General features: G+C 38.9%; 1 protein-coding gene across 4 annotated transcripts in view; it reads right to left on the minus strand.

The window, feature by feature from the left end:
- Positions 1-2,806: 2,806 nt before the first annotated feature.
- The window catches only part of slc36a1 (solute carrier family 36 member 1), a 37,802-nt gene continuing 20,965 nt past the window's right edge, over positions 2,807-19,643 (minus strand). For all 4 annotated transcript variants that reach the window (XM_054597875.1, XM_054597874.1, XM_054597872.1 and 1 more), the window contains exons 11-12: positions 18,412-18,581; positions 2,807-5,552 (exon numbers count right to left, since the gene is read on the minus strand). In XM_054597875.1, coding sequence (XP_054453850.1) covers positions 5,275-5,552; positions 18,412-18,581 — 448 coding nt within the window. In that variant the 3' untranslated portion in view covers positions 2,807-5,274. The remainder of the gene's footprint in view (positions 5,553-18,411; positions 18,582-19,643) is intronic.

Below are 19,643 nucleotides of genomic sequence, written 5' to 3' on the forward strand. Positions count from 1 at the left end.
CATCTAAGAAAAATCTTGCAGACCTGATTTTGATGATGTGGTGAACAGAAAAGTCATTAAGCATTTAAGTTATATTTCATTTTCATTTCATTTTGATGAATTATGACTCTTCAGGTTTGAAAGAAGAAAAGAAAACACATTGTTGAAATGATTCGCTGCTAATTGAAGAAATGTCGTTGTGTCTGTCTGGATTGAAAAATGTGAGAAGAGCTCAGACTGTGAAGCAGCTCGCCTGGTCGAAGCCGAAGAAGCTCAGCTCCGTTTGTTGAAAGGTGAAATCTGAGAGACTTGATGATCAGAACTGACCTCCATAAACCCCGAGGACCTGAAGAGGAAGATCAGGTCCAGAGATCTCAGAGTCCTGGGTCCTCAACCTCACCTGCAGCCACTGGCTTGTGTGTGTGTGTGTGTGTGTGTGTGTGTGTGTGTGTGTGTGTGTGTGTGTGTGTGTGTGTGTGTGTGTGTGTGTGTGTGTGTGTGTGTGTGTGTGTCTGTTATTGCAGTAGACACAGGTGTGTGAGAGTCAGTCAACCAGCTGCAAGTCGTCCTGTTGGTTTGTTGTGTTTATGTATTCCTCATTAACTTATCAGTAGAAGTTTTATATATTTTAATTAATTAAAATATTTAAGAGGCAAAGTGAAGTGGATTTTTTTCCTGCCCCGCCCCTTTTTTAAGTCTCTTTTTGGTGTTTTTATGTGGTGTGAAATGTTCACGCCGCCATCTTTTCTCTTGTAAATGAGAATCCAACTCTCACTGGGATTAACCTGAGTAAATAAAGGTTAATTAAAAGAACATTCATTGATTAGCCCAGATACGAATTTGATTCATGCTACTTTCCCGTCAGTATTTGCCTGTTTCTATTATTTATTGCTCCTTATATATTCGTAATAATATTAATTGTTGTATATTTTGTATGTATTTTGACATTTTTTTTAATATTTTTTCTTTCTTTTTAGGAGCCTCCCAGCAAAAATCATTTCACATGATTGTGCTTGTATAACCGGAGTAACAATAACACTCTTGAATCTTATCTTAAACTTGTTTCCTGCAATGACATCAGCCCGACTTCATCAGCACTCATGATAAATAAAACGACAGCAGTCCAGCAGAAACAAACTGGACTCTGAAGGGGCCTCATGGTTGGATCCAACGAGTCCTTCAACCTCAAAGTCCCAGTGAAACACAGTTGTTCAGCTTCTGCGTGACGCATTTCACAGTGAAACTGATTAATTGAGGAAGGAGGATTAAAATCAGATCCTTCACAATTGATGCAAGTACACAAAGTACAAGTATCCAGAGGACTGGACTGTTAAGAGAGTGAATCCAAATCTGCCTCTCTGCAGAGCATGAAAATGAAAATGTTCCTTATTTTACAGAAAAGTCATCATAATGTATTCTTTTACATTAATCATCCAGCACTGAAATCATCTGTGTGTGCTTAAGATGAACCGCCCTCCATGCATTCCTAAAGAAGCGATCCCCCTCTTAAACAGAAAATACACATCATTCTCCGCTCAGCTCGGCTCTCTCAGAGGTTTGAAAATAAAAAAACAACTTTCCAAAGAAGAGAAATAAGAATCCTTTAAGCTGAGAGTCCACGGGGAAGCTCTCCTCATCCCTCTGTCTCTCAGTGGAAGGTGGTGTATTACCGACGGCCCCGACTGAGCGACCCGCTCTCCAAACTTCAAAATGTTTCAGCTTAACAGCTCCGACAGCTTTTCAACAGTCTCAGTAACAGCAGGAGCAACACTCAGTCATTTACACCGACACTCTACTAAAAGCTGGAGGGGAAAAACACCACTGTGTTCAACGCTGTTCTGTGTGGAGCTCTGATATTTTGTACATTACATTACATTATTACATTACAGTCATTTAGCAGACGCTTTTATCCAAAGCGACTTACAGGAAGTGTATTCAACATAGGTATTCAAGAGAACTACTAGTCACCAGAAGTCATAAGTGCATCTCCTTTCTTAAACAAGCATCTAAAAGCATAAACCAGAGCAAAAGTACAGTGCAGAGGCAAATTACTACGAAAACAATAAGTGCAACAAACTGATACGAATACAATAAGTATTCATGTGTTTTATAATTTCTGTAATTTCACAAAATATTCCAAATGGATATATAAAAAAAAGAAAACCAGGAGTAAAGTTGGTTGAAAAGTGAACAGTTTCATATAATTGTTTTTGATTACATTTGAATGTTTCACCTACAAATACGGTCAATTATAGGACATATTTTCACACATTGTTTGGACATTTTTAGGAAATTATTCCCACTAAAATGTATGGCAATTTTTTTTTTGAATTTTTGCTACATTTTTGAATAAAACGCAACGCAGTTGGAACAATGAGGTGATGCAAAAGGTTGTTTTTGATTTGTCATTTTTCACAAAAAGATAAAATCATTTACAACCCGAAATGTTGCTTTAAAAAGGTGCTAAATTCGATATTTCGGACCACATCTTTTGCCTCTCAACGGCTCTCAACATGGCGACGGCTGAGTCGGCGACTGGAAGCTAACGGTGCTAACAGCGGGAACGGTGAACAGGGTGAACAGGAGGGTGGGTCTTTCTTTCACTGGCTTCCGAAACAAATGCACTTTACAACACCAGGGATGATGGTGCTCATTGAAACACCACCTACTTGTGTCCACAGGGGGCGCCAACATCAACAGTTGCTTTTGGAAAACAAGAACAAAAAGTTTTTAGCAAATACCTTAAAAAAAAGACAGCAAAGCACACACGGATACTTTTGAATGTTATTTATTCATGAAGGAATTAAGAGATGACTGAGCACTAAAGTGACATTTTATGGGTTTTATCTGTTTGAATTCATTTATCAAATACAAAATCTCAAACATTTGCAGCTTTTTACACTGTTCGCCTCGGAGACCTATAATTGGGCGTTTGTTTAAAAACAATTCAGCGATTGAAAAATAATGAATTGATTAAGAATAAAGTTTGCCGCCTAAATGAAGGCGAACAAAGTTAAATTAGTTTTCTTTGGGGAATCGGCACATCATCATCATCATCCTCTTCATCCTCTTAAAGTGTCCAGTGGAGAAAATCTAATTTAGCATATATTGTAGGAGAAACATGGGTATATAAAATGAGACTTAACATTTTGTGTGTGGACATTTACATGTGCAACAAATGGATATATACACAAAAGTGACAGCTGTTACAAATGCTTTAAACATAAGGCTCATAGCTTTGAGTTCTGAAACAACAAGTCGTCTGCATACGGCCACATAAACACTGAAGACACACACAACAGTGCAGAAGCTTTAAAATGAACTTATAGTACGGGGATTTATGGATTTAATACCTATGGCTGGTAATTAAAATGCATATTTTATATTACATACATATTACAATAAATTACAAGCAGAGTCTCTCTGTTATTAAACATAATATAACATTTTCAAGGTTTAGCTGTTAGTCTTAAAAATGCATAATGTGGAATAAAAAAAAAATACCCCAAACCATTATTTTTGTTAATATATTAAAAAATAAAAACATGTGAAAACAAAAAGGAATTGGAACAACAAAAAGTTTTAAAGAAAAGAAAAAACAAGTTTTATCCAGAAGAGTTCCTACATGAAAACAGTCCAACTAAGTTTTTTAAAGTCCGATATATTTTTATAACTCAATGTTTTTGTTGATATAAAGGTGAATTTATTTTGGGGTTGAGTATCAATGAGATTTATTCATCTGGGTTTTCATAAAATCCTGTGTTTCTTGTTCCTGCAAAAATGCCAACCCAAAAAATGTAGACAGTAAAAAAAAAGCTTTAAAATCAAATATACAGTAAAATATAAATATTCTTCGTCTCGTCATGATGTCGTCTGTTTTCCCTTTGAGCTTTTCTTGAGCCAGATGTTCAAGCTTTATGTGATTTTGGGTCATTGTGAGGACGACTACAGACAACAAAACCACTCCTCTCATCATCTCTTTATGAAATAATCGTGTTGCCTTTATGTACATAAGGACATTAGGAATCATTTTCTCCAGTATCTCGTGATTGCAACATCCGTAGTCAACAGTCAGGAATTAATATCTCAAAATTACGAGACACAGACTCCTAATTTTTCCTTTAGTAAACGTAATTTACTTCCATTCTTTTAAACACTATTGTAAACACTATGCACACGTTTGGACATGTTTAACCTCGCTGTCAGGATCCCATTGAGCAAAATAGAAAAGGAAAATTCTACAGAAGCCCCGAGAGGAAAATGAGAAAAAAATTAAATCTGGTGATTCATTTTGTAAGTATAATGTAAATTATTTTCTCTTGTTTTTATTCCTTAAGAACAGGAGAGGAAAAAACGTTTTGATGGGTGATTTTAATTTATTAGGATCTATGTTTGTTGTTGTAATACTCATTTCGGCCACAAGAGGCTGAAGTTTACCACCACCACATGTTGGACTAAAGTCCTATTCAGACCAAGAGATATTTACTTATGGCTGAAATTAGTATTACAACAACAAACACATAGAAACACAGATTAAAAAAAAAGAAAATGAATCACCAGAAGTTTTGTTTTCAAATTTTTCCTCCCTGGGCTTCCATTCATAAAATACCTGAATGGTTTTTTGTTTATTGAAACTGTGTCCAATAAACAAACAAAAACATTTTTGATACTCAACCCTTTCATTTTTCTATATTTGGTTAAGTTACAGTTACTTGATTAAGAGTCTGTGTGTTGTGTCGTTTATGTCATAGTAGTACCGTTAAACTAATAAGGCATAAAATCAAAGTGCGACAAACAATTATTGATTTTTCTCTAAATGAGGTGGAAGGTGGTCAAACTCTAAATGGGAAGCCGTTAACCAGTCAACTAAATATCAGCTTCTAAAGTGAACGTTTAAAAATACCTAATTGATATCAATATGTGATGTTATTTGATAAAATATCAATATATTCTGGTTTTAAATAAAAACTAACCTCTAAAAACCTTTTGAAGCTACATGAAGGAATCATTTTTTATCATACGTTTCATGAGATTGCACAAAATATCCTGGACTTGATTAAATATGAGTAACCAGCAGTTGGCATGTCATGATATGACGTTAAACTGTTGTATAGCAGTGACACAATGAAACACCAAGCACCACAAATCCTTACAGCTTCACATAATGCTTAAACGCGTGATAGATTAACGATAAAAATGGCCACCGTGTCCAACAGCAGCAAGACGAGGAATAAAATAAAATAAAAATGGTTTCTAAATGTCCTTGTGTGATATTTCCACGTTCCAACAGTCATTTCACTGGACCCTGAAGGAGGAGAACGTCTCCTCCCGCTTCTGAGCGTTACGGGTGATGATCTGCTCGATGGCGACGTAGGTTCCCGTGAGGAACCCGATCAGCCCGATCAGGCTGATGACGATGTTCTTGATGGTCACTGGTGGCGACAGCGTGCCCTCCGTGTGAAAAGTTAAGATCTGAAGGATGGGCGGGAAGATCAGCGCCAGGAAGCTGCTGCTGACCGAGCCGACCAATGAGATGACGAGGTCCAGCTCCGGTATCAGGACGGCGAGGGCGCCTGGAGGAGGAAGAGCAGAGAGGCATATTTTCGTTAAAGCACAGACTGTATAGGCTCTGAACTTTATCTTATCTCAGCTTTTTAAACTTCTGAATAGTCAATAGTCAATGGCAGTATTAAACAGGTAGCACAAGGTGTTTTTTAGAAACTGTGAGTCACTGCAACCACAAGAAGTCCTTGACTATGCAGCCATAACTGTCCTCCCCAAAATGATTTGGCAGTTTGCTGCAGCAGAATGAGTGATTAGCCGTGGACAGAGTTAAGGTCGCACAGAGTCACACGCACAACCGAGCACATAACCTCTGTGCAGGCACAAAAATCTAAACAACCCATCTCTGATCATCCATCTCATATCTGTTAAAATATGTTATATAAGATTTGAATTCCTCACAACAGTTGGTTCATCGTTTGACTAGAATACTATATTATTTTTGAGTCCTCACTAATTGTTCTTGAACACACAGATTCCTCTCCGAACACTTTGAGGGTCTCCCATTTGAAAACAACTTTTGTACCTTCAGGTAACATTTTAAAAACTAAATATTTGCATTTTAGCGGTTTTATTTTGATAAAGACTGGTTTTGTTTATAAGTCTCTCATTGTGTTTAAGACCCACAGTAACCCCCAACAAAAATGTAGAGAAAACGAAAACAGTATCGTCTTACAAGAAACTAAATAACGTAAATTTTTATTTTGGAAATGAAACACCTAAATGTTTTCTTTGTAAAAAAAAATTGTTATGAATTATATCTGAATCTTGTATCTCACTGAAAACTGCTTTTCTCTGCCAACTCCATCGTGATTGATCCGGTTCTTTTTGGAAACGAGCTTCCAGTATTTCTACTGAAACAATATAAAACTGAGCTCCAAACATCATGAAGTAAGTCTGGTGAAACTCGTCCAGCTCTCTGACTCTTTCCTGTGACGGCATCTTCACGGTTTGACGTTTACATCTAACAAAAAAGGAAGGGGATTTTTTTGAGGGACAGACAAAAAAAATTTGAAATTTAAAGATACTCGGACTTAAAAAACTCATTAAGTCTGCAACCTTTGGCCTCTTTGGAGAATTTAAAACCATCTCTTTGGCAACGAGCATCTTTTCTGATGTACAGAAGAGTGATTATGTGCAACAGAAGAGCCAGTTGAGGAAACAGCTGCCCTGAAGAAGACATAAAAAGGGAAAGGTTCTTCTGTTACAACCAGAACTGAAGTACATAACAGGGCAGAGGAGGTTCAGGAGACAATGAAGAAAAGAGGGATGTTTGAACGGCATCGTGGGAATAAAAGGAAGAGGCGTAAAAGGGATGGCAGATGTCACAAAGACGACCACGCAATGGGGAAGACAAATAGAGACGGAGAGGACAGAGGCGCTCGTTGTGACACAACAGAGCTTTATTGAGCGGATTGACGTTTTTCATGCGTCGGTGGTCACGGTCACCGGGGAGACCCGAGTCATCTTCAGTCGTTGCTGCAAAGACAGGAATAAACAGTGACGGGACTCGGACAAAAGCAACGGAAAAAGCCGGCGCGCTGCATTGTCACGACCGAGGAGTAGGTCCGAAACGTTTGAAAAGTCGTTACTCGCATGGACACACCTGGAAGGACAAACACAAACACACGCTCCATCTCTCAGTCTCTACCTTAGCACCTTCTCCGGTGGACACATCGCGGTGTCCTTGTTGCTCTGTACGTCGGACACCCATTACCGGCGGTTGATAAAAGACTCTTTGAACCAGAATCAATCGCTCACCGCTGCATGTTCACAAAACTCTACCAAATTAGCCTCGGGGGTGGGTGGGCGACGGCAATGTGGAGCTGTTGTGTGACGAGTATTCATTCAAAAGCGACCTTGCCGCTTCACGGTCCCCGCGGGGTAAAACCAGGAAAAAGAGCCCCCCCTCTCTCCTTGTTGAAGGCTTCTCTTCAAAACCACATTTGAAGCTTGAAGGAGAGACGCCTCGAGATCGTAACGAGCCTTCAAAGACTCCTTCAGAGGACGACGAAGACGTCGCAGAAGAGAGGCGACGTGATGAAGGTCGATACAGGGAAGGTGACTGAGTGACCTCGTGAAAAATGCACCTCATATCTTTGGGGATCGCATCTGCAAAGTTTTTACAGAGGAAGCCGTGAAAAATGGCAATCTATCTACAACGGATATTACATTACATTACATTATTACATTACAGTCATTTAGCAGACGCTTTTATCCAAAGCGACTTACAGGAAGTGTATTCAACATAGGTATTCAAGAGAACTACTAGTCACCAGAAGTCATACGTGCATCTCCTTTCTTAAACAAGCATCTAAGAGCATAAACCAGAGCAAAAGTACAGAAACAAACTAATACGAATACAATAAGTGCAACAAACTAATACGAATACAATAAGTGCTAAGCGGAAGGCATATTCTAAGGGTATAATCTAATAACTGCATCTGCAGAATATCACAAACAAACAGTGGAATCCATTTATAGGGACAGTTAAGGCAATTACACCGGTTTTTTTCTGAACTGTTGTTTTGTCCGTCTGTGTTTTGTCAACAGACATATGTAAATGTGTTCTATCTTTAAGTTAACTGGTTCAGAGAGGTCTTAAATAATTACTAAGAACTTGTGCAGAAGGGGTTGACTGACTATTTCTTTAACTCCACATGCAGGAACAAAGAAATGAACTATTCTAACTCTGGTTGAGAATCGCAGCTCGATAACATCATCCTCCTACTTAATGCTTTATACACATCGTTCTTAACTTCGCCTTCACATCACTTTTTGCAGATTATTCCAGTTTGTATAAATACCTTTAATGGTGACCATAAGTCCTTGCTGCCGGCTACAATAGTATATAATTGGCTATAATTGACTCTTTGAACATGAGCCGGCTCAGTGTTTTGTTCATCTTTCCTGTTGATCATTGAAGCCTGTGATGTTCCAACTACAGCATTTTGTTTGTCAGAGCACCTTATGAAAGACAAATCTATAAACCGTCCTGTTCCAAAGAGGAAGATAAAGTTATAAAACTCTGAAATATGCTGAAATGCAATTTTCTAAATTTGGCCAGCGGAGTCCATCATTTCAACAAACCAACCGTGACCTCCAACGATCATTAACCTGGAATCAAACGCACCTCGCCTGCCATTCTGTCTGAAGACATGACCCCTGGCTCAGCTCCAGTTCTCCCGCTGCTCCGTCACAGTGATGAGTCGGCAACAAAAACTCTTCTACAAACAACAGACGGTGCTCGAGATGAATCACTTTACGCTGTAGCTCTTACGCACGGACGCATTCAGGTGCACTGAACCAGACGGGAAAAGAATCATGAGGCTGCGACGGCGAGGAACTTACATCTTACTAGAAGATCTGATTTAGTGTTGATATCTGGGGGATTTACACAGCAAGCCCTGCTTATTATAGTGCTGTCATTTGTAGCCAATTTAGAGTGATCAATAAATCAGTTCAGTCTCCTCAACTTTCTCTGGTTACAGCTTGACAAATTTGCTGATGTTCTCATTGATATATCTCTGGGTTTTGACAAGACAAAACAAAACAGGCCACCACAAAAGTATCGTTGAAATGCCTCGACAACTATTTGATGTATTGGTGTGAAATTTAGTACAGACTTTAATGATTCCCACTGAATGAATTGTAGTGAGTTTGATGATCTATTGACTTTTCATATAGCGCCATCACCAGGTCAGAAATGGTTTATGACCAAATGCCTGAAAAACTCAGGTTTATGACCAAATGCAACACAGGGTCGCACAACAAGATGCATTCGAAAAGTACAAACAGCTGTACTTGTGATTAATGCATTAAATTGTCCATCAAGCACCAAGCAACATTGAAAACAGAGTCCGCTAACATTCAGCCATTCACTACCCATGCTTATCATCTTTCATCAACATTTGCATTGTGATTCATTTGCATGTTAGCATGCTAATGGTAGCAAGGTGCCACAGATATGTTCCCAAAGAGGACACCACCCTAAACCATTAGCAGAGCCTCATCTTTCACAGATTGTGAGCATGTTAGCATGCTAATGGTAGCATGCGAAAAGAGCCTGAGACGCGAGCATAGACTCTGTCTGTTCACCATTTATAAATATTAACAATAAATGACTATAATTAATCGATAATGTAAATAATCGTTAGTTGCACAACTACTTAACAAAGCTATTTAGCATTATCATATTTTTACATATAATTCATTACTTTATATATATTTTAATGTATATAAGGAAAAAATGAAGTGTAGTTTTATGTACCTTCATTTTTCAAAGCGCTCCTTTGTATCTCCCTCGAGCCAGTACGAGTCATCATGACTCCAGCATCAAATATAAATCATTTTCACTTGACTAAGAGACATTACATGTGGGCCTGAGGTGGGCATATATCTAGCAGGAGCTTGTAGAAAAGTACAAACATTTCCTTCCTCTGCAATCCTTCAATAACGGTTAGAACTTCTGAGGAAATGAAATAGATTATTTCAGGCCTTTGGGTTCTTTGCAAGAGTAGTCAAAACCGTGGAAACAGGATGTTCACTCATCGCAGTTACCAATTCAATTAATCGTGGCTCACGGTTGTTTAGAATGAAAAAAAGTAGCAGGAGCTGTAATTAAAACCTCCCCCTATGAGCTGTGTGGGTTTCAATTAATTTCATCAGGAGGTGACAGTCTGCTCGAGGTAATGTGATGATTATTTATTTCATTTAACTTTTATTTAACCAGTAAAAACTTCAGTAAGACCAGAAGAGAGTTACGAAAAAGGGGCAGATACCACAAAGCATATATAGAATTGTGGTTTTGATGTTTGTTTCTGATAAACAAAGCTTAGATATTCAAGCAGCAGTAAAAGTGAAACTGACTGACTGCATCTCTTTGGTTCGGAGTTCAGTTTCATTCCTACACTCCTGCTTTCCAGCCAAATTGGATTTATATATATTTTAGCTGTGTTAGATTCTGAAGTCAATCACTTCCTGCTGTTGCTGCTTCACGTTAAAAGCCTCCCTTTACTGTCGCAAAGTAAAAAAAAACTAGTAAGTGGTGCGATAGTTCAAGAAAAATTGGTCAACATGAAAAGATATGGATATATTTGGTACTCTTGTGGGGGGAATATTACAAGAAGAATCAGCCATAGTGAGCTATCAAGGTACAGAAAACCCTTTTTGCCTTTGATGTTATACGTTGAATGTTCCCAGTGCAGCATTGTAGGAGTTTCTCCAAACCTTTGAAAATGTAACTTTTTAGTAGTTGTACTGCTGGTGATTTCCTCTAGCTCAAGAGCTCAAACTCTACATGAGGTGTGTTGTATGTCTGGCAGTCCATTCCTAAACCTTTACATGTGAAATATTCACCACCACTGTCCCTATAAGTATATAAAAGTACAACAGATGTGCCTCCATTCTGCCTTTCACCAGTCACTGAAGAAGATCTTAGAGAAATTATCGACATAAAACAACTTGATTGTAGTTTTAAGTAGACTGAGTGTTTTTCTAAAGAGTCACACTGAATTTAACAACAAGTGCATGGAACCAGCTGCACACCAAGCCCCTTAGTCACTCGCCCCAAAGCACTATATAATCCAGAGGTTTAAACCAACAATGTGAAAGCACTCACTCTGTAAAAGCGTGTTATTTCACTGCTGCACTTATTGGAAATCACTGAAATTTCAGAACACACATGTACAAACACAACGCGGAACAAAAAGCTCACATTAGATGTCAAATAAAAACAAACACTATTTTATTACAGTGTTTTAACAATCCGTGAAGTACTCTGGCGTATAAAAAACAAGACCCCCAGTGTTGAACATAAATAAGAGGCATTAGGCTTTGATTGAGCCGCCTGGATGTCATATGTGAGCAGGCTAAAGTACAAACAGAGACAGTGAAGTGTTTGTCGTGGCTTCAGCGTGGAATTACAACAAACGCAGATGACTGTTTTCCTTCTGTATATTCAATTTTGTAAAATGATTGCTCTAAATTGTAAGGCTGTGAGGGAGAATATGATAATTACGGATGTTTGCTGCTTGCTTAGAGGCCCGGTTTCATGAATAAATCCATACCAATCCATACCAATATGATGACTTGATCCCAAGGATCAAGTTATCATATTGGAAATCACTGAAATTTCAGAACACACATGTACAAACACAACGCGGAACAAAAAGCTCACATTAGATGTCAAATAAAAACAAACACTATTTTATTACAGTGTTTGTTTTTATTTGACATCTAATGTGAGCTTTTTGTTCCGCGTTGTGTTTGTACATGTGTGTTCTGAAATTTCAGTGATTTCCAAGGATCAAGTTATCATATTGCCTTAAAAAGATAGGAACGTTCAGATTATGAGAACAGATGGTCACATTTGTGAGTGGGCAGTGTTGGTCTAAAGGTAGAGACAGGTTTTAACTTTTGCTTTTAATGTGGAAAAAAAACAACATCCGAGCAAGCTAAGGACATAATAACGTTCTCCTGCCACTCAACGGTTAAACTATGTCTTACAAAGGTGTTGAAAACAAACACGGCTCTTAATCATCTTAGTGTATTTAGTGTTTCTATACTAAATGGAAATAAAGATAAAAAAGGGCAAAAATGCGTCAAGGGTAAAATCACAAACAGTGATTGAACAAAGGTTTATAAAAGGGGAAAAAACTCTTTACACAACACAAAACCAGATTGTCTGGTACCACAGCGTGATGGGCTGCCAGACTTTCTTTGTACGACGACAAAATGTCATCAACGGACCTTTTCTAGCCTGTCATGTCATTTGTTCGAAATAACATTTCATTGTGTGATACCTGCAAGGTGCCAAACAATGACACAATCACAAAAGGCCGTGTGATCCGGTGAACAGAAGCTGCGACGTTCGTCACTTCGTTCCTCAAAACATCTGAAAGTGTTTGACTGAACGAACAAGAGGCAAAGCAGCGGGCTGTTGAAACCAAAAAAGGGTTTATCCTCTGGGATATAAACTACAGATATTCTGTTGACTTGATTTATGCCTTTTTCAAAATAAAAAAAAAGGTTCATCCTCTGAAACAAGATGTTAATCTGTCAACGACCTGTCAATCACAGTAGCCACCTTGTATACGTCTCTGGTGTCCACCTGTCAATCAGTGTATAGCCCCGCCCCTAAAGCATCCCCTGCTTTATGGTCTGTTTGACTCTAAATGGAGCATCATTTACTAAATGAACATCATGCTGTATTGAAGAAGACTTGAAACTAGAGATTGAGACCATAAACTCATGTTTACAATGTTTACTGAGGGAATAAATCAAGAGAGAAGTAGAGTCATTTTCTCATAGACTTCTATACAACCAGAGGAGTCGCCCCCTGATGGACAGGAGAGAGAATGCAGGTTTAAGACACTTCCACATTGGCCTTACTCTGCAGAAACAGAGGTTGCCACCTGGTCTACACACACACTAGATGCCGTGAGTTTCACGTCATGCCGGCATGCTATCTAAAATCACAATTAATTGTTCAGTGTAAAATGAGGGGTCTCTGTATAAAAAGGTCTCTAAGAGAGAGAGAGTGGAATATGTTGCACATGTTGGCTGCCCATAAACAAAGAATTATCAATTCATGATACTTTCTCATCTCTAGATTTTATTACCATGATCGGTGATCCGTATCGGCCAGCACGGCTTCCATTGTTGGCGGTTCTTCCCCAAAAATCCTGACTGTGGCTTCAGAGTCACAGCAGTGACGGTGGTTCTGTTTGACATTCTGCCGACCCTCCTGTGTTTAAAGCTGCACTGCAGTCGCTCAGTAACTACCACCTGGTGCAAATGTACAAACTCTCACAACTTGAACACTTGAAAGTCCGGATACTAAGCTGCCCGCAGCGTGCTCATATTTTCCTTACTCAGCCAGTCTGTGATGTTTGATACCAGAGGATGAGAGAGGAAAGGATCAAGTGTTGGTGGCTTAAGTTCTCTTTCTCAGGACAGAAAACTTTCTTTCTGATGAGGGGATGTTGTTTTATTTCTTCCCTGCCCTTGATTTTCTTCAGAGAAGGTTTGGCACCAGTGACTATAATGACAGCCAACTGAATTAGGTCAAATAAGGAACATTTAAGCTTCTAAATAAGAGATACTTTTTGGTAGTACACTGTGTGATTAAGGGCAATTAAACAGTTGTATTTGGTGGAATCTGGCTGTGTGCAGTTTAAAGGGTTTTTTTCTACACAGTTAGCACTGTGTAGAAAAAGTCCTCAGCAAGTCTGGGTTGTGTATTTAAAACTCCATTCAAAAGGGGTTATTGTGGAAAGCAAGAATGGGGTTGGATTTCCCATTAGCAACATTACTATGTGGAGATGTTTTGTGTGTTTACAGTACCTTCAAAGTTATAAAATAGATATTAGAGATTAATTCTGAATATGTTTAACTTCCTGACTGTAGCTCTAAGAAGCTTATAATAAACCATTAAAACTATGAATGACAAGATGTTTTTTATAAATAAAAATACATTTTTTATTTATTTTTCATTTCAGTTTTTAGTAGACCAGCCGCAAGGACAAAACAAAACAACCAAACAGATTAGTATCTGCCAATATGGACGTCAATGATCGGCACTTGGTATTGGCGCAAAAAAGTGTGATCGGGGCGTCTCTAAAAGTTATATTGGAACCATTTGTCTTCTGTGCTGATCCGATCCATGACTCAAACCCTGTGAGTATCAACTTGTTGTGTTGGTCTGAACCCTAATGGCCAAACAAAACTAGACAAATGCAGCTTTAAAAGTAGTGACTTTTACCAAGTGTTCACTATAACGCCATCAATCACAACTGGATGGGCTGACGTAGGTTAACAAGGCTTGTTCCTTTGAGGTTGTTATGGAAATCCACCGTCTGCTACTTTTGGTTAAGAATCACTTAATGCAGATTTACCAGACAGTTCGACATTAAAATGCCCATTTGAGATTTATTACCTGATCAAACACCGATCCAAGAACTCTGCCTCGGGGCGATCCTTGTCAAACCCGGGGACGTAATGGTATCATGGCACATACAGATGCAAGAAAAAAAGGCAAAGCCACAAGGCATCCCTACAGCTGTCAGTCAGAGGCCCTCTGATCCAGAACAACAGTAACAGTAAGCTCCTTCACCCCTCAGCCGTCCTCTGCTAAATGAGAATAGAGGGTTTACTAAAGAAATCTCTCTGGACTGAAATGTCCTGACCTTTTTAAAAACACAGCTCAGCTCAGCAGAGAGAGAGAGAGAGAGAGAGAGAGAGAGAGTTTGCTCACGGCCGCCCTTCTCTTTTAACTCTTCTGAACATCAAACTGAAACCAATGACGAGGAAAGAAGAGGATTTGTTGTCGTAGCGACTGTAAAACACAGAGCAACACAAAGGTTCACTCACAGTTCTGCCACTTGAAAGGGAAATTAAGAGAATGAATTTGGTGACATCGGTCAGACGGCGCACTCGCTGTGACATTTCTCACAACCAAACGGTTGGAAGCCACATTTTGAAGTGGTAGATCGCCACCGAGATGATTCCACGTTGAGCGGAGACATTTAAGTAAAGAAGCATGTCAACGAGACAAAATAATTCCTCCTCACGCTGAACATTATCGCCTGTATTTTGGGAAAGTAACAACTTTTAGATGAAACATCCTTCAAGCTTCTAAACACTCACAGAAGTTGCTCCAGTTTTTTGCGTCATTGTTTTAGTGTTTGTGATTGCCGTTAGTAATAAGAATATCTCTTTTGCAACATTCAGAAAAGGCTTAGAAGGAATGATGCACCTTCTCTGTTTAAGGCCGTTCAGGGGTCACGTTCCATTTAAGATAACCTTGCAACCATCGACTGTATATAGGAAACCAAGACCGAGACATCTATGAGGCCTTTACTCCACACATAAGACACACACTGCTTCAATCTCATCTCGTATCCCGATTCAAAACCAGCAGCAATCTGGTACGTATGCATGATTTCCATCCCTCCGTCCCTCCACTCCTTCATTCAAGTGTGCGTCTGTCGGATTTCCCTAGAGGGGAGTACTTTCTTGTTCCTGCACCATCTCCATATTCACAACACACACACACTCACAGAAACCACTTTGCCGCTTTGCAAATGACCCACGGACATGAAGTGGCACATGCATGCATGTATTCCCTTTTATTAGCTCATCAACATGCATGTGCAGAAGCCTGTAACACGTAGAACTCGCATACTATTCTACAGGCTCCATTCACAGCGAATAAATGTAATGAAGATCCCGGAGCGCTACAAAGCAACGTTTCACTCCACGGGAATGTCAATGAACTGCTTGACACATATTCTGTTATATAACAGTTCATGAAGTGTCAACTGTACACATTGAAAAGCCTCACTGACGTCTCTCGAAATCAGTTCAATAAGCTGTATAAGTTATGTATCTCTGCCTCTACAGAGCATCTCATTCTCTGCTCTATTTCCCTCACGTACTACATCTGCTCCTACCGCTCATATACGATGCTGCTCAATGAAATATACATGATATGATGATCTTAAGCACTCCCTGGTGCTGTGAAAGCAGAATATGTATCAAACTCAACTTTAGATTGTCACGTTTATAGTCCATATTATTAAACCCTTCATATCTCCCTTCAGGCTGTTTAAATTGACGTTTTGACATCCATTATAGCTTTAAAATACATTCTTGGAACGTGACCTTCCATCCTCATTACTGGAGGACTGGTCATTGATTTATTGCCTCATTTATCCTTTTCTTTTTAAACAGCAGCTAAAACAAAGACTGAACCCTCTCTCCTTTTAGAGCGAGGCCCTGGTTAGCATCATGTCAGCTTTCCGTTCTCAACCCATCCATCCAAAATAAGATTTGTGCCATCAATCACATATTGCTACCTAATATAATCAAAACTAAATTCAGACTCACTGAGAAAAATAAATCAATTTAGCAGCTGGCGTTAGAGACCATGTTGAACATGTTGAGCTAACTTGAATAAAGCACTTAGTGGCTGCTTTTATTAGAAGCACTTTGTAATAGCATCCATCCATAAATCCATCTGTTTTACGTCACTTCTCCAGGACTGGGCAGGAAGAAGCCCAAACGTCTTTGTCCTCAGCCAGGATTGAGTGCACAGAACGGGAACATTTGAGTCGGCATTGGTGTAAAAAGGTTTGATAGCAAAAAATCAACAGAAAAAAAATCTGCATTTTGGTTTTCTTTATATGTTTTCTGCCCCGTTGTGTTAAGTCCTTAACACAGTACAAGCTCTTAAATACTTGGTTGAAACTTTGTTGTGAAGAGAAAATAAAATGCCAGTTTTACACAGTGATTGTAAATCTCAAACCTCGGCAGCTTTAATGGGAACATAATGATCTAATAAATGGATGAATTTCTGCCCCCTACTGACCTCAACATGCCTCAGCACCTCCACACTGAATCCCTCTTTTCTGGCCAGAGGAGGCAAAAGACACTACAACAGATTTAGAGGATCAGCAGTCCTGAATAGGAATGGATAGAAACTGGAGGACTATTGCTGCTATAAAAAGCCTGTTTCCTGATACCTGAATCTGGGGAGGAAGAAGACTGGTTCGGGAATGTGAGTTTGTGTGTTACCAGGACATGTGACCTACAATACACACACTCCTTAAGATACACCTTGACCGCAGCATCCTCCCCACCGGTGTAAAGCACACACAGAAAAGCACAGGTAGGTTTTGAAGGGTGGCACTTCACCAACACACAGATGAAAGCGATCATACAAAAGATGGAAACGTGGAAAGATGAACACACTACTTCACCTCACGTGTTTGCCGGCTGAATGGCGTTAGAAATATTATTATTTGAGCAGCGTTTCATCTCGTCCAATTACTGATTCTACGAGAGCAGCGGCCCATCTAACCTCACACGGGGCTGTTCAGATGTTAAGACTTCCAACAGAGGAACCAGAGACAAAGAGAATCCTCTTTGGTAGTTCAATGTGTTAAAAGAAGTCAGTATTTTCGAGTGGTTGAGGAACTATTGGGAAGGGATGACTGTTTCTGATTGGTCAACCAGAGAGACCACGACAACATCAAACTTTGTGCCGCCTCATTCACAGAATAATGAAAAACTGGGTGGGTTAATATGGACATTAGGACGAGGGACGGACATTTTTTTTAGCTTCCTGATTAAGATTACAGTGAACAAAAAACCAAACACGCCGATTGTGGTCTCCTTTTCTTTCATTCATTGAAATCTTCACGGTTCTTCAGATGGTTCCTTGTTTGGTTCCTGTGGTTTCATAGTAACTTGAAGTAATTGGTCGCAAAAGTGGGAGTCACAGTCGCTTCCAGCTCCATCAGTGAACCAGATCTGTGAAATCAGCTGAAGCTATTGCTACTCAGGGATAAAAGGAGTCTGTAAAAACAGACTTTCTAGCTAATTTTCACAGCCAATTACAAGATTCAAACCAGAAACCTTCTGGGTATATATTTGCTTTTGAGGATTCTCCCTTAAATCCTGTCCACATATACATAACCGGTTTATATTACTCTATTTTGGCTAGTAAATTCAATTTAACGTCCCTATGAGACAAAGATAAAGCTGTTAAAAACAAGAGGCATATCTTGGATGTGGTCTGCTTGCAAGTTTAAAGCTTCTTGTCATTTTGTGGGAAAAAACTACATTGATTTTTATTGTCTGGGATCCCTTTAAAGTGCCAGCTGGCATGTTGATTGTGGATGCTCCATTTTGCTGAACTTTACTGTATGGGGGCTGCATCAGAATATAGAATGAAAGGAAGACAGAAATCAATAAGCTGGTTTGAAGTCGGGGACCAGGAAATGCTGTCTGGGCTGATTGCAGTGCATCCTGCATCTGTGCACAGGAAGGCCTGCATGATTCAGTTTTCGACTGGTTGTTACTCACATGTGAAGATGACCAAGATGGTGCGGAGCAGCAGGTTGACGGGCGTCTCCCACCTCTCAGGCACGCGAGCCAAAACCGGAGGAATGAGGATCTCTGCCGGAACGTAGAACTGCAGGGCGAAGGTGATGAAGATACCGAAACAGTAGAGAAGCTTCACCACCTGGTACGTCCTGGAAAGGGAGGAGAAATGTGACTTAACCAATATGCATTACTACGGACATTTTAACTTTTTAATTGTTCAATAATATGAATTAATATAGCATAAACATGTTGGAAGTTCAACCTCAGTTACTATAATAAGTGAATATAAACTGAGCACACAAACACTGTGACCCTGAGGGATAAAAATGTCCCCATTTTAACCACACATTTTGATTCGACGACCGTTACAGCATTAAATCATGATTTCTATCACATCAGGCTTTTAATCTAGAGTTCTGGTTTCATAATTGGGGAAAATGCATGCTATTTTCCTGGTTTCCATATCCAAGACTGTTAAAACAAAGTTTTAAGTGATTAGAAAATAATTAAAATAAAAACAAATTCTTGTTATGTAAACAAACTAGCATTTAAATGGTTAAATATTAAAAATGAATGAATATTTTGTAGTTCTAATCAGGATTGATGTAATTTAAATATTTAACTTAATGAAATGAAACATTAAGACATATCTTTTAAACGTGACTTTTACCTAAGGTCATTTTTAGTTATCTTAAAATGTTTATTGTTTGTTTTTTTGTTTATTTATTCTTTCAAAATTCTACTTATTGTTGTCTATTTTTTGTTTTTGGTCTGTGCTGCTTTAATCTTGCTCTGTGAAGCACGGGGCTGCATGATTGTATCAAAGGTGCATTATGAATAAAGCATTATGAATAAAGTTGAGTTGAGTGAAAGTGGAAAATAATATTAATTTACAGTGTTCTTATAGAAATTTTTGGAAAGGGACATTGTGGGAATTAAAGAAAAAGTCTGAAACAGAAATAATAATGCATCAAATAATAATCATGTTAAAAGTCTCCCTAGCATTTAGTTAACAGAAAATAATCATTTTTTTGTGTTTTTTTCCCCATACAAACAACAGCGGCTCTTTGTTAACAAACTGACATTTAAAAGGTTCAAATTCAACTAAAGTTTAACGCAGTGAAAGTTGAAATTTAATATACATCATTTTAGGGCAGTATTTTGAAGCAGACATTTTTGTCAGAGCACAGAGGGATGACAAGAGTCAAACA

Source organism: Anoplopoma fimbria, chromosome 4, assembly GCF_027596085.1.
Source record: "Anoplopoma fimbria isolate UVic2021 breed Golden Eagle Sablefish chromosome 4, Afim_UVic_2022, whole genome shotgun sequence".
Taxonomy (NCBI): domain Eukaryota; kingdom Metazoa; phylum Chordata; class Actinopteri; order Perciformes; family Anoplopomatidae; genus Anoplopoma; species Anoplopoma fimbria.